Source organism: Sinocyclocheilus grahami, unplaced genomic scaffold, assembly GCF_001515645.1.
Source record: "Sinocyclocheilus grahami isolate Dianchi unplaced genomic scaffold, SAMN03320097.WGS_v1.1 scaffold577.1, whole genome shotgun sequence".
Classification (NCBI taxonomy): domain Eukaryota; kingdom Metazoa; phylum Chordata; class Actinopteri; order Cypriniformes; family Cyprinidae; genus Sinocyclocheilus; species Sinocyclocheilus grahami.
The window spans coordinates 663,298-685,265 of NW_015505756.1; the positions used below are offsets into that span (position 1 = coordinate 663,298).

Below are 21,968 nucleotides of genomic sequence, written 5' to 3' on the forward strand. Positions count from 1 at the left end.
CATCATCTGAAAGCTGAATAAATAATCTTTCCATTGATGTATGGTTTGTTAGGATAGGACAATATTTGGCTGAGATACAACTATTTGAAAATCTGGAATCTGAGGGTGCAAAAAAATCTAAATATTGAGAAAATCATCTTTAAAGTTGTTCAAATGAAGTTCTTAGCAATGCATATTACTAATCAAACATTAAGTTTTGATATATTTACGGTAGGAGATTTACAAAATATCTTCATGGAACATGATCTTTACTTAATATCCTAATGATTTTTGGCATAAAAGAGAAATGTATAATTGTGACCCATACAATGTATTGTTGGCTATTGCTACAAATATCCCCCAGCGACTCAACACTGCTTCTGTGCTGCAGGCTCACATATAAGATATATCTTTTAATGTGGTAAAATATATATATTTTAATAATAAGTGATGGGGCGTGGCTTGTGGGCGTGGTCAGGTTTTCCTTCTTTTGTCTCTAGCTGATCACATGCTTGATAAATGAACTATAGTGTCCTGCACCCACTAGTAAAAAAAATATCAAATGATATCTGGCGTCTGAATGATTTTTGGTTTGACTGTATATCAGTGTTTAACGTGGAGTTTTTGAGGAGTTGAATGCAGAATATTAAGGAGAGTTATGTTAAGAATGTTAAGGAGTTTGTAACCCGTGTTCAGGTTTCTGCTGAAGGATGGGCAGCTGTGGCTTTGCGCTCCGCAGGCCAAGCAGATCTGGAAGTGTCTGGCGGAGAACGCCGTGTTTCTGTGCGACCGCGAGGCCTGCTTTAAGTGGTACTCCAAGCTCATGGGTGACGAGCCGGATCTGGACCCCGACATCAACAAGGACTTTTTTGAGAGCAACGTGCTGCAGCTGGACCCCACGCTACTCACGGAGAACGGCATGAAGTGCTTCGAGCGCTTCTTCAAAGCTGTGAACTGCAGAGAGGGCAAGCTGGTGGCCAAACGCAGGGCGTACATGATGGACGACCTGGAGCTGATCGGGCTCGACTACCTCTGGAGGGTAACACCTCTGAATTAATTAAAGTGTGTGTGTGCGTCTTTTCAGTTCAGACGAGCTGCCAGTGTCCACGTGAGCGTCATGCACTCGGATCATTTGTGACCCGTGCTGGCAAAATGAGTCGGAATGTGCATGGTCTGATTTTGAGCTACAGGCAAAAAAAAAAAAGAAAAATGTCTATTTTTGAGGTTTTCACAAAAATGAGTTCATTAAGGTCTCGTCTAGCGATCCCTATGCTCCAAATAATATTTTTAGATGTTTAGTTACCTTTATTTGTACGTTTGCTTGATTTCTCGCGCTGACTGTCATCCGAAGATCCCAATAAATATACACAGAATTACAGTATTTAAGTATTCACGCAGACATAATCGGTTATGTCTTAAGTGAACGTTTGTGGAACTGTTGGGGAAAACATCTGATGTGTAACATTATATTAGATCCGTGCATACAGTAGGACTTAATATATAGGCCGTCTGTCTCATTAATGTTAATCTAATCTGCTCTTGATTGAACTGCTTTTGTAGTTTTAATAATGAACTTATCTGTAATGAACAGACTAAAGGGATTTTTACATTTGATTATTAGTTTTTCTTACTTGAATGCTTTTGTTTATGTAAAGTGAAAAAGTTAATGCATTATATGTTCAGCTGTTTTGCTTTTTGCATCTGTTCTTATTTATAATAAAGATAAAATAAAAAATAGCTATATTGTGAAAAAATTGGAGGAAAAGATGCAACGTTGCAGGTGCTTTGGAACCTTCAGAAAACTTTAACTCTATTTTTCTCAGAATTGACTCTATCGACTTCAAACGTGTGGCTCAGTCATTATTCCTCCGATTCCAACAAATCATGCATCAGTCTCAAAAAAAAAAATAACTCATTTTTGAACATTTGCTCCTTGTGATTAATTTTGCCAGCACAAGTCACATTTTTATCTCCTAACAGTCATCACTGGCATATTGGCGTATTATCAACGTGTCTAATTGTAATGTTTTCTCGTATTTTAATTTAAAACTGTGATTTAAGTACATTCAAATGAATTAATAAAATATCGCCCAGCCTTAAATCCACTAAAGCGGCTGTCTGCCACTACCTGGTTTTCAGTCATTAGCTGGTTTGTAGAGTCTGGTTGTGAATAACTGAATTCACAGTGACACCGTATTTAGCCGCAATGTGAACGCTGCACATCAAGATCATGTTATTCAGTAAATTCATCTGGGTTCTTCTCCACAGCTCGTGATTCAAGGCAGTGATGACATCGCCACTCGAGCGATAGACCTGCTGAAGGAAATATACACCAACCTCGGACCAAAGCTACAGGTGAATCAGGTGAGCTGGTGTTCCTCGCCCGACCGCCAGCCGCTAACACGCCGTTAAATCACGTCTGATCCGGTGCTGTCGCCGTTTACAGGTCGAGATCCATGAGGACTTCATCCAGTCGTGCTTCGACCGGCTCAAGGCTTCGTACGACACGCTGTGTGTGCTGGACGGAGATAAGGACAGCATTAACTGCGCCAGACAGGAGGCCATACGCATGGTGCGGGTTCTGACGGTGCTCCGAGAGTACATCACCGAGTGTGACAGCGACTACCATGAGGAGAGGACCATCCTGCCCATGTCCAGGTGCCTGCTGCACTTATACCAGACCTTCTGTGGTTCTGCTGGCCGTGGGATCGATTCCCGGGGCACAGCTTTCTGATGCAGTGGAGTCAGCGTGAAGAGTTAGAAGTTGAGACGGAAGTAGAGGCAGATCTTTTGTTCTGTATTGTGACGCATCTGAATGTTACAGATTATCAGAGCGTGAGTTTGCAGGGGCGGGGTTTATGAGAACGGAATGATCCACTGGAAGATCCAGTTATTATGTTTTAATTAAACAAGATCAAAACGTTTTTTAAAAATGAAACATGCACTGATGAATTCTTCACCATAAACCAGTCATAAGGGTAAATTTTTCTAAATTGAGATTAATGCATCATCTGAAAGATGAATAAATAAGCTTTCAATTGATGTATGGTTTGTTAGGAGAGGACAATATTTGGCTGAGATACAACTATTTGAAAATCTGGAATCTGAGGGTGCAAAAAAATCTAAATATTGAGAAAATCATCTTTAAAGTTGTCCAAATGAAGTTCTTAGCAATGCATATTACTAATCAAACATTAAGTTTTGATATATTTACGGTAGGATATTTACAAAATATCTTCATGGAACATGATCTTTACTTAATATCCTAATGATTTTTGGCATAAAAGAGAAATGTATAATTGTGACCCATACAATGTATTTTTGGCTATTGCTACAAAAGACTGCTTTTGTGCTCCAGGCTCACATATGATCTATAACGTGCATTTAGAAAATAAATGAGGTGAATTTATACTTGAAAGTCTGTCAAATGAACACATGCAGTAGGAAGCCAAACAAAGGTCTGAACTGCTCTCTGGTGTTGTCTGTGTCTGCGCTCCAGGGCGTTCCGTGGGAAGCACATCACTCTGGTGGTGAGGTTTCCCAATCAGGGCCGTCAGGTGGAGGACTTGGACATCTGGTCCCACACCAACGACACCATCGGCTCGGTCCGCCGCTGCATCCTCTCTCGCATCAAAGCCAACAGCACACACACTAAAGTAGAGCTGTTCATCGGAGGAGAGATCGTGGACCCCGCTGAGGACCGCCGGCTGATTGGACAGCTCAACCTCAAAGATAAAACTGTGAGCTTTACAAATGTCTGTGTGTGTGTGTATATCTATATTTGTCCAGAGATGAGCTACTAAAAGACTGGACGTTCTCTTCCTGTAGCTCATCACAGCGAAGCTCACGCAGGTCAGCAACAACATGCCCTCCAGCCCCGACAGCTCGTCCGACTCGTCCACCGGCTCGCCCGGGAACCACACAAACCAGTACAGCGACGGGCCGAACCCCGAGGTGGAGAGCTGCCTGCCAGGAGTGGTGAGAGCCATGCTTGTGCTTCATATGATAACCTCAGGTCTGAATGAGCCATGCATCTTATAAAATTAATCGTCACGTGAAAGATCACGTTGATGTTTGAATCGTGTTCGCGATCTTTAACGATCTGTTTAAGTGCTTTGTCATGTTAATGGTGACACCTCTCTTGCATGTTAGCTTAGCACAAATATTATACCTAGCAGTTACTTGCTGATCGCAAGTGTAGCCAAACACTGGAGCGCTTAGAATAGAGCAGAATCAGGTCCTCGCAGATGGAAAAAAAGAAAAGATGCGCACACAGGAATCGATGGGCGGAATCGAAATTAATTTTACAAAAAGTATCCGATTCCTGACCTTAAGTATCTGATTCTGGAATTGGAATCGGTGTTCGATACCCAACCCGAGTTATTAGAGATGATTTAATCAGTATAATGTGGGATATTTTATTGTATGTGCACAGTTCCTCTGTAGGTTGCCTCACTGAAAGCTTCGAGTTCATAAACCTATAAATCTTTTAATACACTGTTAGATCTTTATTTTAATTTTGAGATTTTTTAACTCATATTGTACATGTAAAACAATTGATATTAGTTATTAGTGTTTTATTTGGCATTGATTTTAACAAAATCCTGTGGAATATCAGTCATTTATTGGTATCGGCCAGGATTTAAATTTCTGGTCTGACGCACAGAATAGTCTGTCAGCACGTCTTGTTGAGGTGACTGTTTTTCTTCTCTCCTCAGATCATGTCGCTGCATCTGCGCTACATCTCCTTCTTGTGGCAGATCGCTGATCTGGGCTGCACCCTGAGCATGCCGTTACTGCGAGACGGAGCTCGAGTGCTCATGAAGCTCATGCCTCCAGGTCGCCGCAAACATCGTGATGACTTGCTCTGTAGCATGCGGTCTGGCTGTGAGGGTCACTGAAATGTGCTGCTTGTGTTCACAGATAACACTACAGTGGAGAACCTGCGAGCGATCTGTTTGGATCACGCTAAGCTGGGAGAGAACAGTCTGAGTCCCACTCTGGATTCACGCTTCTTTGGCCCGTCCGCTTCACAAGTGCTCTACCTCACCGAGGTATCTTCATACTGCTGTAAAACCATCGTTCGTGTGCTCCGTCACGCTTCTGCACCTGCAATTGTAATCATCGCAGTAGCTGTTGAACTTGACAGCAAATCAGCTCAGAAATCTTTGGTTTGTGTGGTGTCAGGTGGTGTATGCGCTGCTGATGCCAGCCAGTGGAACGCTGGGAGACGACGCCAGTGACTTCCAATACAACTTCCTGAAGAGCGGCGGTCTGCCTCTGGTTCTGGGCATGCTCACCAGGAACAACTTCCTTCCCAGTGCGGACATGGAGACGAGACGCGGCGCCTACCTGAACGCCCTGAAGATCAGCAAGCTCCTGCTCACTGCCATCGGGTTCGGACACGTGAAGGCCGTGGCGGAGGCCTGCCAGCCGCTGGTGGAGGGAACCAACCCCGCGTCACCAGTGCGCCACTCTTCTCACGTTAGGACTTGAGACTTGATTGTTTTCCTCACGGTGATGTGACTTTGTGTTTGTCTTCCAGATAAATCAGGCGACCCATGAACAGGCTCTGGTGCTGCAGAACGCTCTCCAGAGCATTCCCAATCCCGCCTCCGAGTGCATGCTGCGCAACGTGTCCCTCCGGCTGGCCCAGCAGATCTCCGACGAGGTTCCTGATCTTTACTGCTTTACAGTCGTAGTGTGAAGCCTACTTCACTCTGATCTTCATGTCTTTGTTGCTTTCCTTCATTGTGCAGAACTTCTTCCAGGCCTCAAAGTACATCCCGGATATCTGTGTGATCCGCGCCGTGCAGAAGATCGTCTGGGCTTCCGGTTGTGGGATGGTGCATCTGGTCTTCAGCTCGAACGAAGAGATCAGCCAGATCTACGAGAAGGCATGTTCATGGTTCATCAGCGCTCGCCACCAGTGTTTTTATCCCTCGTTTAAGCGTGCATCTGTCGTTCTGCAGACTAATGCGGGTAACGAGCCGGACGCTGAAGACGAGCAGGTGTGCTGTGAGGCACTGGAGGTCATGACCTTGTGTTTCGCTGTGCTCCCTACGGCCCTCGACACGCTCAGCAAAGAGAAAGCCTGGCAGACCTTCATCATCGACCTGCTGCTGCACTGCCAGAGCAAGTATGTACTTACAGGAGCAGTGCACTTCTGTTGAGATGCTCTCCACTCAGTTTAGAAATTTAATATAAAACGCCTTTACAGTAAATGTATTTACAGTGGACGCCTAATAGACCAGTGAGCTGCAGAAATGCACCGCTGAAGGTATTTAGTGTAAGTGTATGTGTTTTAGCTATCATCTGAAGCTCTGCTGTATTAGTGATGTACTTCCTGTAGGTGGATTTTGCTCCATATGAACAGTTTCGAACAACCCTTCCAGGTGCCCTTGTGCCGATACCAAGCACAAATAAGAGTTTACTAGTTTCACATGATCAGTTAATGTTAGGGATGCAGCAGAGAAAGAGAACAAAGGCAGAAATTCTTGTCTTAAGATGCGCTGATAGACACCTGGTTAAAAGTCTAAAGTGATTGAAATTTAGTTAGTACACATTAAAATCCCAAACATCAGAAGTGACGGATCATTGGATTATTTGTGCACTAATGAAGAGCGTTTACCTGCACTTGTGCTCGACTGCATTTCAGATAAACCAGCTGACGTGAAGGGCTTTGCCTGCGTATTAAACACAGACCTGTGGTTTGATCCTAATGGAACCAGATGGTTTTATATTGCTTGTTTATAGGCCTGTTTGCTTTTAGTGCATCAATGAGCCTCATTAACAAAGCATCTGAAAAACATCCTTTATAAATTGAATCAAATGCAACTTTTATAGAAGTGCATTCTGCTCCTGTTTCATGAACAAGAGGCGTTTTAAACTCCTGCATCTGGTCTCAGGTTGCGAGGCGCTTACAGAGTGGGAGTATCTGCCTCCGGTGGGGCCGCGGCCGACCAAAGGCTTCGTGGGTCTGAAGAACGCAGGAGCCACGTGCTACATGAACTCCGTGATCCAGCAGCTTTACATGATCCCGCCCATCCGCAACGCCATCCTGGCCATCGAAGGCACCGGCAGCGACATCGACGACGACGACACATCCGGAGACGAAAAGCAGGACAACGAGGTAAAAAGTGCACAGCCGTGTTACTCGAGCGTACTGAAGTCAGTTCGAATGCGTCTGAATGTGCATCATTGTGCTGCAGAGTAATGTGGACCCCAGGGATGATGTGTTCAGTTATCATCAGCAGTTTGATGACAAGCCCTCTCTCAATAAGGCCGAGGACCGTCAGGAGTACAACATCGGAGTGCTGCGGCGTCTGCAGGTCATCTTCGGTCACCTCGCCGCGTCCCGTCTGCAGTACTACGTGCCCAGAGGCTTCTGGAAACAGTTCAGGTACAGTCAGCCGTGAATGCATGTGGAGCACTGTGTGTACATCAGCCACAGCGAATCAGATTTTGTGTATAATTCGTGGGGAAGTTTAAATCCTTTTTCGTTTCCAAGCTTAATATCCAGAAAACACTGATGTTTTCGAGAGTTGTTTGAAGCACTTGACATAAGGGCTGGGCGATATGGCAAAAAATCTACATTTTTAACTAGTCTACTTGAAAATGTAGCTACAACATTATTCAAGAAACTTTATTTTTTATTTTTTATAATCCTCTAGTAGAAATGTATTTTCCGAATGCAACACACACATTGTAAATGTTAAATATCTTTTTGCAGAAAAGATGCATGAACTACAACTACATCTTGTACAAACTTGTCTTATACATATTATGTGTTCAGAAATAATACGAGGAAAATGCTTTAAAAAAAAAAAAATAATAATTCTCAGAAGTCAAGGTAATTCAGAATGACTGAAGGTAAAACAGCAGTAGATTATTATTAACTATAAAAGTTCTGTAAAAAATAATCAACATCAGCTTTAGTAGTAGTTCAATACAGGATTTTATTGGATTGCGCTGTTTTTCCATTGTTTTTTCTGTGTAAACATGGGCGCGTTTGACTGTTTAATTTAATTTATGTAAATATTAATATTAATTAATAATTATTCATGCATTTAGCAGACGCTTTTATCCAAAGCAACTTACAGTGCATTCAGGTTGTAACTTGCTATCATGCTTGCAACATGCTAGTCATGCTAGAATCATGTTATCAACATCTATCTAATCTATCTAAATTTTCAAACTTCAGGCTTTTACAACTGCTTTAAACTTTCAGGCTAGGCTTTCTCAAGCCAACCTAAAGTTTGTCTTGACCTTTTTTTATCTAGTTTATTTTTGTCATTCTGTCTGGTGATGCTAGTGGCTCAGAAGTGACACCGTGCACTTTTAATCCATGTGAAGTAAGACGACTGCGTGTGAAACGTTCCCGCAGGTTATGGGGGGAGCCGGTGAATCTGAGAGAGCAGCACGACGCGCTGGAGTTCTTCAATTCCCTGGTGGACAGTCTGGATGAAGCGCTGAAAGCCCTCGGCCACCCCAGCATGCTCAGCAGGATCTTGGGCGGCTCGTTTGCAGACCAGAAGATCTGTCAGGGTTGTCCTCACAGGTAAGACAAAGACGTGTCAATCATTCTGAGGATGTTGATTTGTTCCATCTGTATTAGTCTTGCTGCGATAAACGGTGTTAAGCCGCAACACCGGTTACGTCACTTGCTCACCGCAGCACCGTCGTCTTGATTTTTTTTATTGTAATAAAATGATTTAGTTCAGTTAAAGAACAGACACTACAATGAAAAACTGAACGCAGGGTGCCGAGCAACAGTCGCATCACAGATCAGAAGCAGGAGTCAGATTTCATTCCTCATGTGAGGAGAGACAGACCAGACCGTTGCGGGAGATTTAGTTACGAAACGAAATGAAAAGGAACCTGTTTGGAGATATTTTTGATTTTGAAAAGCCTGTTGACTTTTGCAGTTTATTTTTTATTTTTTTTACATCTAGGTGTATGCCGTGCCTCCAACTTTCTTATTCGTTTTGCTAATAAACATTCTATGTTTCTTATCTATTTGGTCCCACAGTGTTTGCTGATTTTCAGTTTTTTATTTAAACTTGGTGTAGGTTATTTTATATTAGGCCTATAGCATGGTGTATTTATATTCATTCTGTTAATAAAAGCTCTGTTTAATATAAGTGAGTTGGTCGTTGTACTGTTTTGTTGTTGTCCATTCAAGAAATTGATGCTGAATTGCTGCTAACTTAAAAGTGAAAGTAAAATGCACAAAAGCGAAGGAAAGCGAGGAAAACCCCAACAAACCCCAGTGAGACCGGTATTACCGGTGTTGTCACACATTGAATAACTAGTGGGAAAATGTAATCACCGTCACAACCCTAATCTGTATACGTGTGTTGTGTGTGTCTTCATAGGTATGAGTGTGAGGAGTCCTTCACAACACTGAATGTAGACATCAGGAACCACCAAAACCTCCTTGACTCTTTAGAACAGTACGTCAAGGGGGATCTCCTCGAAGGAGCCAATGCGTACCACTGTGAGAAGTGCAACAAAAAGGTGAGACGTGTTCCCTAAATCCGGTCTGATTGAAGTTGTGCAGACTGGTGAGCTTTGCTCTGGTTTGCCGTCAGGTGGACACGGTGAAGCGTCTCCTTATAAAGAAGCTCCCGCCGGTGTTAGCCATCCAGCTGAAGCGCTTCGATTACGACTGGGAGCGCGAGTGTGCGATTAAGTTCAACGATTACTTCGAGTTCCCTCGTGAGCTGGACATGGAGCCCTACACGGTGGCAGGCGTGGCGAAGCTGGAGGGTGACGAGGTTCCGCCGGAGAGCCAGGTCATCGCTGAGAACTCTGATCCGAACAGCAGCTCCCGCTATCGGCTCGTGGGTGTGCTGGTGCACTCGGGGCAGGCCAGCGGCGGACACTACTACTCTTATATCATGCAGCGGCACTGTAATGGCAGCGACGGACAGAAGGACCGCTGGTACAAGTTTGACGACGGCGACGTGACGGAGTGTAAGATGGACGATGACGAGGAGATGAAGAACCAGTGCTTCGGTGGAGAGTACATGGGCGAGGTGTTCGACCACATGATGAAGCGCATGTCGTACCGGCGGCAGAAGCGCTGGTGGAATGCCTACATTCTGTTCTACGAGCGCATGGACGCAGCAGGGGGCGACGGAGAGCTGCTGAAGTACATCTCCGAGCTGACGCTCACGCCCCGGACGAACCAGCCTAAAATGCCCTTGGCCATCGAGGCCAGCGTTCGCAAACAGAACGTGCAGTTCATGCACAGCCGCATGCAGTACAGCCTCGAGTACTTTCAGTTCGTTAAGAAACTGCTGACCTGCAACAGCGTCTACCTGAACCCTCCTCCAGGTGAGTGGTGTTTTCAAGATGCATTAAATCTGTCGCCGGACGGTCCAGCAATCCGTAAACACCTTCTGTTGGTGTTTTGTTAAGATTCACCTCTTTTCTGGTCTTTCTAGGTCAAGATCATCTTTTACCAGAAGCTGAAGAAATAGCGATGATTAGTATACAGCTTGCAGCTAGATTTCTGTTTAGCACCGGATTCCACACAAAGAAAGTCGTCCGAGGCCCTGCTAGTGACTGGTGAGCGTTTACTGTGTGTCTCTGCTTCTGATGCACTGATGAAAGTGTGGACATATCTACTCATTTTAGAATAATAGTAAAGTAAGGGAATTACTAAATGACTGAAGTTGCCACCCTTTGACTTATTCCAGCTCACATTGGTCATTTTCTCAACCAACATTAAACTGGCACATTTGTGTTGATTGACTCCTCTCCTCATCATAGACTGGACTTGTTTTTCTTTCAGGTATGATGCTTTGTGCATTCTGTTGCGTCACAGCAAGAACGTCCGCAGCTGGTTTGCACACAGCGTCCTCTTTGCCTTCCCCACGCGCTTCTCGGAGTTCTTGCTGGAGTGTCCGAGTGCGGAGGTGCGCGGAGCTTTTGCCAAGCTCATCGTGTTCATCGCACACTTTTCCCTGCAGGACGGACCCTGCCCTGCTCCGGTCACCTCGCCCGGCTCGTCCACACAGGTGAGGGAGAGAAATAACTGCAGTATTAACCTCAAAGATCTGACGGTGTCCCATATTCCTCAACCAGTAATTCGGCTGATCCTCATTGTGCTTGTCATAATTTTAGACTGAAAGCATTTAGGGCACTGCTTGCAGGGGAAATGGAGTTACTGGCCTTTTAAAGGTGACCTATTATGCCCCTTTTTACAAGATGTAAAATAAGTCTCTGATGTCCCCAGAGTGTGTATGTGAAGTTTTAGCTCAAAATACCCCACAGAGAATTTTTTATAGCTTGTTGAAATTGGCACTTTTAGAGTATGAGCCAAAACGCGCCGTTTTTGTGTTTGTCCCTTTAAATGCAAATGAGCTGGCCCTTTTCAGAAGTGGGCGGAGCTTCAAGAGCTCATGCTCCGGCAAAACAGGACAATCTCACGCAATCTGATTGTACTGTGCAGTAAATGCGCGTTTATGAATTACACAGACGGGGAGCACGGCGCGATAAAAATAACCCCATAGCTGGTCTCATGGTGCCTTCATGTGCTATCACATTATGAGCTCGACAAATTCAAGCAGTCGACTTCACATTGCTTTCATATGCAATTTTTAACTACCACATTCCTATTTACGATCATTCTGGTAGCACGTGAAGGCAGCATCAGTGAAAACAGGCAGAGACAATGGTAGCTTTAGCAACATTAGCCTTACAGAGAGCAAAGAAGCTCTTTTGGAAAAAACAAAATATGACGCGTGTTGCTCACGTTGTCTGGAGCTGATGTTCGCGCACGAAGCGTTGGTATCGATCCCTCTTTCAGAAGCAGTCTTTGCACAACTCCAGCGCTGAACTGACCCTCGTTTGTGAGGCAGTCCGGCGTAAAATGATTAGCACAAACATATAGGACTTTCCCTTTTTTTTCCGGGACATTTCCTTCGAAAATGAAATGTAACCACCGTGTCCTCGGCGGTCTATGGAGACTCCTGTGTTCGTTGGTGCATCCCAACACACGACACTTGTAATGCCTCTTTGGCACTGACAGCAGCTACAGCAAGAAAACAGTAATGGTGGACGGCTGCTTCTCACTCAGGGCGGGGCCTATGCTAATAGGCCGGAGAGCATCACAAATGGGCGGGACTTTCCCAAGTATGACATCATTATAGGGGGCAATCAATCGAGTCTGTTTCTTTGCCTAATCAATATAGAATTTGGAGGAGTTGGTCTATTTCTTGAATAATAGGTAATACAATAAGATTTTTAATAAGCATTAGGCCAAGAGTTTAGTTGCTAATATGCTGAGAAATTGACAATTGATAGCTAAAATGCTAACATCTACATTAATGCAACTGGCTGATCAGACACTTTTATCCACAGCAACTTGCATTGTTATCTGTTCATACATTTCGCTCTACTAGATCAACACATGTTTGTTTGTTTGATTGTTCAGGAGCCAGATGATCAGGAAGCACCCGATGAACACGACTCGTCGCCACCGGAGGACACTGCGCTCTATCCTCATTCTCCAGGAACGCAGTATCAGCAGGTGACGTCCACACGCTAGTCCTTTTTACACGAGTTAGACGGCTGACAACTAGCTGTGCTTATATCAAACACTGTGCCATGTGCACAGCACAGAATGTCTTGCACCGTTTCTTGTAGGTGTGTAATATTAGAAGAGAAAAGGAACGTAGACGTATTTCCTGCTGCTCTTTCCTCCTCTTTCACACTCTTGCTCTCTGCAAACCCGATGACTGTTCTGCCAGATTGTGGTTTAATGCCACATCAGTTCAAACCAATTTGAAGCATGTTGTAATGACTGCCACGAGTCTCATGATCTTAACTTATTATTAAATCATTACCAGCCACTCTCATAGATCTCACTCGTGTTGTGTTCCCTCTCTCTGCAGCCTAATAACCAGCCTCACGGGCAGCCCTACACCGGCCCGGCCGCCCAGCACATGAATAACCCGCAGCAAGCCCCGCAGAGGCCTCAAGAAAGCTGGGAGGGAACCGACGAGGTCCCTCCAGTCCAGACTACAGAGTAGCAGTCGCCCACACCTTGCCTCGAGACCGCATCCGCTCGTCTCCAGGACCGAGACCAGGCCTTACAAACAGCAGTCTCGTAACGTACTCTATGCCACCCAACTCCTGCAGCACTGACGTCTCTCTTCTCCACACTAGATCTGTCTGATGATGAACCTGGAGCGACGTGAGTGTCCACACTGTCTGCAGACGAGCTGCGTGGGTACAGCTCTTGGAGTGATCTGTCACTGTAGCGTGAGCGTTCAGGAATGGTGATGGTGTATATAGTGTGCAAATATCTAGACCTTTAGACCCCCTCCAGTTCCATCATCTTCATCTAAAAATACCACAGCAGCCGAATGAAGGGAAACCCGAGGCTTCGTCGTCGCCGGGTGTTGCTCGTGTGTGAGGATGAGTTTGCTGCGTCAGCACCGAGGCACACAAACATTACATGCTCATGACTCTCCGTGGGGTTTCTGGAGCAACTCGGCGTCACTCTACTGATTTAGAAAGCATTGAAATCTTTCGGCGCTTCTTATTTGTTTTGCTTTTCTTCATTCATCAGGGCGCCTTCGGCCTGTTAGGAGTGTGCTGTGATCTTCTGTTAGGGTCTTTAACACCACTTTCTCGTCCATCCACTTCAACCTCATTAGCAGCTGGTGGCTGCAGATTTACTCCACAGACTAAAGTCTCTCTGGCACTCGAGTCCATGTTTCATTTGTATTGTCAGTGGGCTGGAAAGTGTAATAACTCATCTTGTTTTGCCACCATTTAATCAAATTTCAGTTGCCCTAGTTCTGAGTCTGCCTCTTGGCTCCTCCCACTTCCTCCGTCCCTGTCCAATGAAAATGCAGCCACGGCTACACTGCTCTGTATCCGGGGAGATTTGCAGGAAGGTCATCGTGCTCCGGGATTCATCAACTCTGCTGGATTTATAAAGTGTGGCTCTTTTGTCTGAATACCAAAATGCCAGCGAAGGAAGTGGGAGCCCACCCTATTCTATTTTGCCGTTTTCTTTGATGGAGGTTATTTTGTTGAATTTGAGAAGAAAGAGTTTGAGCGTTTGAATGAAAAGGCCTTGTCCTAGTGTTGTAATTTTTAAGAGGATATTCACTCTACAGAGTTCTGTGAGCCCTGTTTTTGCCGAGCGTAGTTTACGGTGTGCGGTTGGATTCTGGAGCTGCTTTAGCCATGTGAAGTTTTCACTTGAAGTCTTTCTTTCCCTGCACAGACGTATAATAACAGAAGCACTGCGCCACTGGAAACAACAAATTACACATTTAAATGCAAGTTTTACTTTTTATTAGCTTTCCGATGGTTTCTACAAGAAGGTACATTTTGTAAATACCTAATGCACGCAGAAACACGCTCGTTAAATCATTGTGTGCTGATAGATTTTATTCAGCAGAAGGTTATCCTGAAACATCTGCAGACATCCTGACAAAGACTGAACGGCCCTGAACTAGATCTTGACGGATCGAGTGGGTAGTGAGTGGGGTAAACCATCTTAACTAGCACTACAGGTCGACCTTCTCTCAGGCCATCTGTTAAGAATACTTCTTCTGTGACCGAGAGAATCTCACAAGCTCCATTTTTGTAAATGCTCATTAGAGTGACATTTGCCTTCTGCTTTGTTTTTGCTCTTTCAGGTTTAATTTTGTTTGAATTCTAAAGCTCTTTTAGTGAAACGTGCATGGATAATATTCCTCGGCCTTCGAGCACTGTACAAACCCAGCACACTGTAAAATTATACTTTAAAGGTAAAAAATAAATGGTATTTGAATTACGTGTCTGTCTGATAAACTGACCTACATCTGCTCAAAACATCTGATTCAGTGCTCATGGTTTAAACACTTGAATGCAGCACATCCTTGTTTTTGACCAGAGTAACAGCATCACATTGCAAAGGGTTCATCACTAAGGACGTGTTCTGTGCAATGACTGAACAGCTTGACTCTTTCTTTTGAAGCGGTTATGATCTTCAGACACTCAGGTCTGTTCTGCAGAGACTGATACACATTTCACTCACTGCTGTACTGTTTGCATCCTGTAGCTCAAAATTATGATTCAGAAAATGTGTTTGCGCTTGTAGAACAAATGAACTACACTTGCAGGTGATCTGTGAGGAGATGAACTGCAGCAGTGTTAAATGACCGACGAATGTCAGCTCAACTAGGCCTCATCCGCAGGTGTAAACAGCCCCAGGTGTATGGAAGGCCAAAAGGGCCAAAAACACGTGAATTTTATTGTATTCAACACGTATATGAAGTGTTAAAAATCAGTTTGAACGGGTCAGTCCACTTGTCCAAATACCCACACTTGCGGTCACTTGAGAGCGCGTGCGCGCGACAGGACGTAAGTGCGCAAGACTGTCCCAGGTCTTAAAAACGCCAGAGCGCAGTGCCCTTAACGCACACTAAATCCACACTATCTCGAATACCGCTCCGAAGCACTATTCGAGGCTTAGTGTATCCCATCATGCATCACGTTCTGGAAATAAATCGTGAGACTTTTTGCCGAGATCTCGCGAGAGGTCACGGAAACCTTTCCAATGCAAGTTAAATATCAATATAATAATAAGCTATTACATATAATACATACATACACTGTTTTTACGTTTTATTGGTGCAAAGATGAGTAGTGGTGATATTTATTTTGTACAACATTTGCAACTGCTTTTTATCACTTAATTAGAAGCACCACAAATTAAAATTGTCATGTTATAGGGACGACTGAACAGACATTTAGAAGTTGATTTTAAAATGCAAAGTATTTAAAATTAAAATAAAGCTGTGTAAACGCTTGCATTTTTACAACACTACAAGTGTGTCCCATCAGGTGATGAAGAGTTCGACACACACTCGTGGTCTTCATGCTCACTTGAACACTTGGGCCAAATACAGGAAATACATCATATAAGTAGTCAAGTGGTCAAGTGCAAAGACCACAAGTGTGGGTATTTGGACAAGGCTAGCGTCACTGGCTGCTGAAGACTTGGGTCAAACCATTTCTGTGCGCTAAGAGGGGTGTACCATTCATAGACTAGACTACCACCATTTAACATGCCATAGATCAGCTTATTCAGCCTTTTTATTTTGTACTTTGTGTATAGCCTATAGAAATTACATATTGAATTTTTTTGCAGTTTTATGAATAATTAGATAAAAAATAAAATAGCCTCGTTTTTCTCCACTCATGCCTTTTTGTAAATAAACACATTAGTGGGCATTCTAGCTTTAACAGTGCTCAAACTTAAATTAGCTTTCAAGCGTTAAGCGTGAAATACGCTTATTTAACGTGTTGCAATTCACGTGTTTTTGGCCCCTTTAGCCTTCCACAGCTGTGGCGTCGCTGCCATAGACTGAACGCTCGCTCCTCGAAGTCTCGCGTGAAGAGCGTCACGCGGTGATTCTGTCGTCCAATAAAATGACGCGGCTTCCGCTGCGCTCTTATTTCAGCCTCAGCTTGAGAAAGACGCGCAGCTCGAGTTCCGAGTATCGTCGACGCGGAGTCTAATTCAGACGCTCTGAAGATTATTAAAACCCCGACGTTTCCTTTTAAAGCGACGTTTGCGTTTCCGTGTTTCTCTCCTTTGTTCAAAGTTTCAGGTTCCAGCGGCCGGCGTCGACGGGACTCACAGGCAGCGGAGCGCGAGCGACACACCGGCGAACAAAGAAACCCGTCTGCGCGAGAGATCCGCCTTCTGCAGCCCACAGCGATGAGTCATGTGTCCGGCGACGGTGTGCACGGGCTGGACCAGCAGGTGAGCTGCGCGGGGTTAAGATGGAGGCGCTGCTGTCGACGAGCGGCTGATGGCGGAGCCGCGGCGCGTCTGTTTGTCGCGCGGCTGCGTCCACGGGGTTCCGGGGGTCGAGTCTGGACGCAGAGATCCGGTGTAACGGTATGAGTGTCCGCGTCGACATCGAGCAGCTGGCGCGTGTCTGGCCTGTAACTGAGCTTCTTCTGGCCTTTTGTCTGACCAGCTCTTTTCCACTGCGTTCGCGCTTATATTGTGTATCTGCTGTCGCTACTTCTCTTAGAAGCCGGCTTTATTTAGTTTTGTACGTCGGATGATCCCGCGAACATCGCGATGTAACGTACCGAATCTTCCAAGAGCGTTAACTTCCTGTAACTGCGCGCGCAGCGAGTAAGTCTTGAGTTTAGTTCGCGTGCTGAAGTGCGAGGTGACGTTACTTTAGTGACGCGTGGCGTTGTTTATAATCGCCTAAACCAGCCTGGACGGTTTGAGTGATATCGTGGGTTAAGGTCGGTTATATCGTGAAACACCGAAGGCTGGAGTGAAGTTTGTGATCTCTGCGTCCGCACTGACCCCAGACCAGCTCTTACAGGGGTTTCTGTGCTCCTCACATCAGCTCTAACGAGGTCTCTTCTCTTTCAGCTCGCTGCTCTAGACTTGAGCTCCGCAGATGTTCAAGGAGTCCCTGGAAGTGAGTATCTGTCTCGCTCTTCTTCTGCCTTCAGTTCTGCTCCGGATGAAGGAGAGTTGTGTCTCGTGCTAACTGAGTCTGTCTTCTGCAGGGCGTTACATTCCACCTCATTTAAGGAACAAAGAAGCTTCCAAAAATGGTACTACACTTTTCTTCTTGTCTTGTCTGTGTTAACCCTTGAGCTCCAGCGCCGGGTGTGATGTCTGATTTAGAGCCACGCTGGCTGGGTTTACTTGCACCACTAATGTTTCAGTCGGACTGAATGCATTCTGATTGAATCTTTACATGAACGCTGAATAAAGTGATCTGGTTGATGTGTGCGTTTAGATGTCAGAAGCTTTGACCTGCGCACACTGCACAGATGTGTCCCTGGAGCACAAAACCAGTCATTAGGGTCAGTTTTTCGAAATTGAGATGCATTCATCATCTGAAAGCTGAATAAATAATCTTTCCATTGATGTATGGTTTGTTAGGATAGGACAATATTTGGCTGAGATACAACTATTTGAAAATCTGGAATCTGAGGGTGCAAAAACATCTAAATATTGAGAAAATCATCTTTAAAGTTGTTCAAATGAAGTTCTTAGCAATGCATATTACTAATCAAACATTAAGTTTTGATATATTTACGGTAGGAAATGTACAAAATATCTTCATGGAACATGATCTTTACTTAATATCCTAATGATTTTTGGCATAAAAGAGAAATGTATAATTGTGACCCATACAATGTATTGTTGGCTATTGCTACAAATATCCCCCAGCGACTCAACACTGCTCACATACAGTTTGCTGTGGTTAGTGCACAATAACCATTCTCCTACACGGTTTCTTTATTTATTTTAAACGGCAGAATTAGCTAATATTGATCTATTTCTGGTCATAATTTGGCACCGCTGTGCCGTGCTGCTTATATTTATCAGGCAGTAAAAACGTCTGTCGTCTGTGGCTGAGAATCTGAAACGGGGACTGATGGGACGTCGTCCTGCTCCACTTCACAGACGCTGAGTGAAGAGAGTTTATAATGACGGGACACTCATTTATTCAGCAGGAAGAACAGCTCGTTCCGCGCGTCATTAACACTATATCTGCATCATTGCACATGCGCAGTCCTTCCAGTTTCGGTTTTCAATCTGATCGAGTGTTTACATGCACTCTCGATCGTACTAGAAAAGGAATAAACCACAGCTTTCAATCCGATCTAACTTTCATTCGGATCGATTGAGGCGTTTACACGAAGGCTTTTCAGTCCGATCGAGCCGTCGATCGGATTACTTGGTTGCGTGTAAACCGTGTTTGTGGCGCAGCTTGTCTGCAGGACGTCTAGTCTATCGTTCGCTTCGGTCTAGATGCCAGTGCGCGTCTGTCTCGAACACTTTACACGTGCATGTTGTTCAGTACTCATCCTGACCCAAAATCGAGTGCTTTTCCACCGGCGTTTCTGGATCATTTTATCCCCCCTCCATCTTTTCTCCATTGACAAGTGATCGATATGCTGGCATGCACAAAAACCACTTACAGCAAGCTTGTCTGAACCGTATTGGCCGAGACTCTCAGCACTATAGGTTTGAGATGCTCCGGGACCTTTAGTCTTATCCTTGTGACGAGGCGGTTTGGCCCAGCACCCTCCTGACTATACGTTTGTTCTTTTAGCAGGAGCTTATTCCTCTGCTAGACAGAGCGGTTACTCGGTGGCACCAGGAAGGAGCTGTAAGTTTCTATTGACAGCCTTTAGCTAAAGAGACTTTGAGGGGAAATCCTCAAATATGCATGATTCCACGATTAATTCTCAGCACACACGTGGAATCGTAACGGCTTATTTCAGCCACATTTCTTTCCAATGCCAGATTGAACAAAAGTGCTCTTCAAAGCCTCATTTGCAAAGACCCCACTCAGATAAGGGGGGAAATATTTAGAGTGCATGCTCCCATGTCTGCATTTACTTGAATTTTCAGCATTTTGCAAGCAATTTCAATGTAGTCGGTCAAGTCGAGGACTGGTTGCAGACTACCTAACTAGTGCCGAGAAGTCCATGCCTTACTTGACTAACTGCTTTGCTTTTGTCCATCCGGCCCCAGAATGCTCCGCTCCATGTAACGTTTCTAGCACACGTGTGTTTAATAACCCCGTCCTCTCGCTCTCTCACAGATTCTCCCGGAGGATGGGATAACGGACGCAGCAATGGCTTCGTGAACGGCTGCCATGATGGCCGAGACAACCGCATGAATGGGGGCAACAGTTTCGGTGGCCGCGGCTCCATGCGCAACGACCGCGGAGGAAGAGGAGGCTTCAGAGGTAACACCAGCGGCTCCTACAACCCCATCCAGCCAATGCAGAGCGCAGGCAGGTGTCGTCACCATACGTCTGAGAACGCTTGCGTTGCTGTTTGACTACACGACTTGCACTGCTGCTTTTTGATGTGAATCGTTCTCTCTTTATTAGGATTTGGTTATGAAAACAAAGATGCCAGTGGCTGGAATGCCCCAAAAGACACTGCCTACAACAGCTTTGGCGGCCGCTCTGACCGGGGCAAATCATCTTTCTTCAATGACCGCGGGTCTTCATCCAGGGGGCGGTGAGGCTTGCATGCTTTCTTTAGTTGCTGCTTTGTCTCTTTATCAAATAACTTGTGATGGAAGTCTCTGTAAGTCCTGGGTTTGGCTGAAGCAGTGTTGTTTGGCAGGTATGAGCGTGGAGGTTTTGGCGGCGGTGGGAACAGCCGATGGGGGGAGGACTCCAGAGACGATGAAGACTGGTCCAAACCGTTGCCTCCCAATGAGCGTGTGGAACAGTGAGTGTTGCTGTTTTGACAAAATGCTGCTTCCAAGTTCCTGTGAAGGTGTTCCTACTTCCCCTGTCCCTGAACAAAAACTAGCTATGATGTGTGAAGTAGTTGTAGCAGTGTTTTACTCAAAGATATGAGTGCTTTTAAAATTCTGCAGTGAAGAGCATCAGATTGAAGTAGTTACGACATGGTCGTTCATATAATCTTGTAAATGTGAGCATTGAGTTAACTTGGCGTTTGCGTACGGTTTTTTTAACCGTACGGAGTTTAGCCTGACACTTGTTCCCGTTTTCCTGCAGTGAGCTCTTCTCTGGAAGCAACACAGGGATTAACTTTGAGAAATATGATGACATTCCTGTTGAAGCCACAGGCCAGAACTGTCCACCACATATTGAGAGTGTGAGTCACCTGATCATGATCCGAGTTTAATTGCAAATTATTTGGTTTTTTTTTATCACCGTCTTTGTGTTTTTGTAATACAGTTCCATGATGTAGATATGGGAGAGATCATTATGGGAAATATAGCCCTGACCCGCTACACACGGCCCACTCCTGTCCAGAAGCACGCTATTCCCATCATCAAGACTAAGAGGGACCTGATGGCGTGCGCACAGACGGGTGAGATGTCCGCATGGTTGATCACTTCTTTTCTTCGTCCCTATGTGCGCGTGTATGGTAAATGCTTGATTGACCTTGTCTTTGTGACTGTAACTAGGTTCTGGTAAGACTGCAGCCTTCCTGCTGTGCTATTCCCATCATCAAGACTAAGAGGGACCTGATGGCGTGCGCACAGACAGGTGAGATGTCCGCATGGTTGATCACTTCTTTTCTTCGTCCCTATGTGCGCGTGTATGGTAAATGCTTGATTGACCTTGTCTTTGTGACTGTAACTAGGTTCTGGTAAGACTGCAGCCTTCCTGCTGCCGGTCCTGAGCCAGATATACACTGAAGGACCGGGAGAGGCGCTGCAGGCGGTGAAGAACAGTGCACAGGTAGCACCTCCTGCGTGTTAGTTTGCCAATAAAGAACTGAGGGGCACAACTTGTTTACGCCCCTAGGGCCAGGCTTCGGGCCAATTTCATGTCATAGCTCACACGCGGGCCGGGCATCGAGCCAGTTTTGGACTTCTCCTATTTTTATATTTTAGTGAGATATTAAGTGTTTTTTACTGCGGAGATGGCTTCATCTTTGCAGCTGACTCTGCCATTAGAGCGAAAGTCACCATTTAATACGGTTTACATAATGATGCGGTTTTGTTTCTAATTGAATTTTCATTTAAAGTAGACATTTCAAGCTTCCTATAGGTATGTTTCTCATGTGTAATGAAAGTGGTGAGGCCTCTACGCTGAGTTTCGGTTAATTTTTTTTCCTGTGACACTTCAGTTTACTGAGACGGCAGAAAACGCATCCCGTTTTCTTTATTTTACAAAAGCACAACGCTTCGTTGTCGTGTACACCAAATTAGACCCTTTACAGTTTTCGGAATGGATTTTATTCTAGGTAAGTCGAGTGTTGATTTGAGAAGGCTAAATTGATCAAATGTGGTAAACTCGCTGTTGGCTGCTTGGTTGTCACTTTAAAAAAAAAAAATAAAGCTTGAATTTAAGTTTTCTAAACTCTTAAAGAAACAAAATTAAATATAATCACGTTGATATTAAAAACAAAACTTAATTATTTTAATGGCTGCAACCGTAGTATAGGCTGTGTAATGGGGAGGAGGAAGAAAGAAAAAATAA

At 44.8% G+C, this 21,968-nt stretch overlaps 2 protein-coding genes and 1 long non-coding RNA gene across 3 annotated transcripts in view; all 3 read left to right on the forward strand.

The window, feature by feature from the left end:
* LOC107556729 (probable ubiquitin carboxyl-terminal hydrolase FAF-X) overlaps positions 1-11,117 on the forward strand; it is a 19,679-nt gene extending 8,562 nt beyond the window's left edge. The window contains exons 16-33 of the mRNA XM_016239917.1: positions 676-1,018; positions 2,248-2,343; positions 2,426-2,637; positions 3,479-3,719; positions 3,808-3,957; positions 4,698-4,818; positions 4,903-5,033; positions 5,167-5,445; positions 5,525-5,650; positions 5,739-5,876; positions 5,952-6,118; positions 6,811-7,111; positions 7,191-7,381; positions 8,366-8,539; positions 9,357-9,498; positions 9,573-10,320; positions 10,431-10,554; positions 10,781-11,117. Coding sequence (XP_016095403.1) covers positions 676-1,018; positions 2,248-2,343; positions 2,426-2,637; positions 3,479-3,719; positions 3,808-3,957; positions 4,698-4,818; positions 4,903-5,033; positions 5,167-5,445; positions 5,525-5,650; positions 5,739-5,876; positions 5,952-6,118; positions 6,811-7,111; positions 7,191-7,381; positions 8,366-8,539; positions 9,357-9,498; positions 9,573-10,320; positions 10,431-10,554; positions 10,781-11,117 — 4,021 coding nt within the window. The remainder of the gene's footprint in view (positions 1-675; positions 1,019-2,247; positions 2,344-2,425; positions 2,638-3,478; positions 3,720-3,807; positions 3,958-4,697; positions 4,819-4,902; positions 5,034-5,166; positions 5,446-5,524; positions 5,651-5,738; positions 5,877-5,951; positions 6,119-6,810; positions 7,112-7,190; positions 7,382-8,365; positions 8,540-9,356; positions 9,499-9,572; positions 10,321-10,430; positions 10,555-10,780) is intronic.
* Positions 11,118-12,428: 1,311 nt separating this feature from the next.
* Positions 12,429-14,785, forward strand: LOC107556746 (uncharacterized). Its single transcript, XR_001605314.1, has 2 exons — positions 12,429-12,520; positions 12,885-14,785. It is a non-coding gene; the product is annotated as an uncharacterized lncRNA (long non-coding RNA).
* A 1,634-nt stretch (positions 14,786-16,419) lies between these two features.
* The window catches only part of LOC107556730 (putative ATP-dependent RNA helicase an3), a 9,112-nt gene continuing 3,563 nt past the window's right edge, over positions 16,420-21,968 (forward strand). The window contains exons 1-9 of the mRNA XM_016239918.1: positions 16,420-16,762; positions 17,399-17,447; positions 17,539-17,586; positions 19,596-19,790; positions 19,890-20,022; positions 20,131-20,238; positions 20,532-20,631; positions 20,715-20,850; positions 21,127-21,224. Coding sequence (XP_016095404.1) covers positions 16,718-16,762; positions 17,399-17,447; positions 17,539-17,586; positions 19,596-19,790; positions 19,890-20,022; positions 20,131-20,238; positions 20,532-20,631; positions 20,715-20,850; positions 21,127-21,224 — 912 coding nt within the window. The 5' untranslated portion in view covers positions 16,420-16,717. The remainder of the gene's footprint in view (positions 16,763-17,398; positions 17,448-17,538; positions 17,587-19,595; positions 19,791-19,889; positions 20,023-20,130; positions 20,239-20,531; positions 20,632-20,714; positions 20,851-21,126; positions 21,225-21,968) is intronic.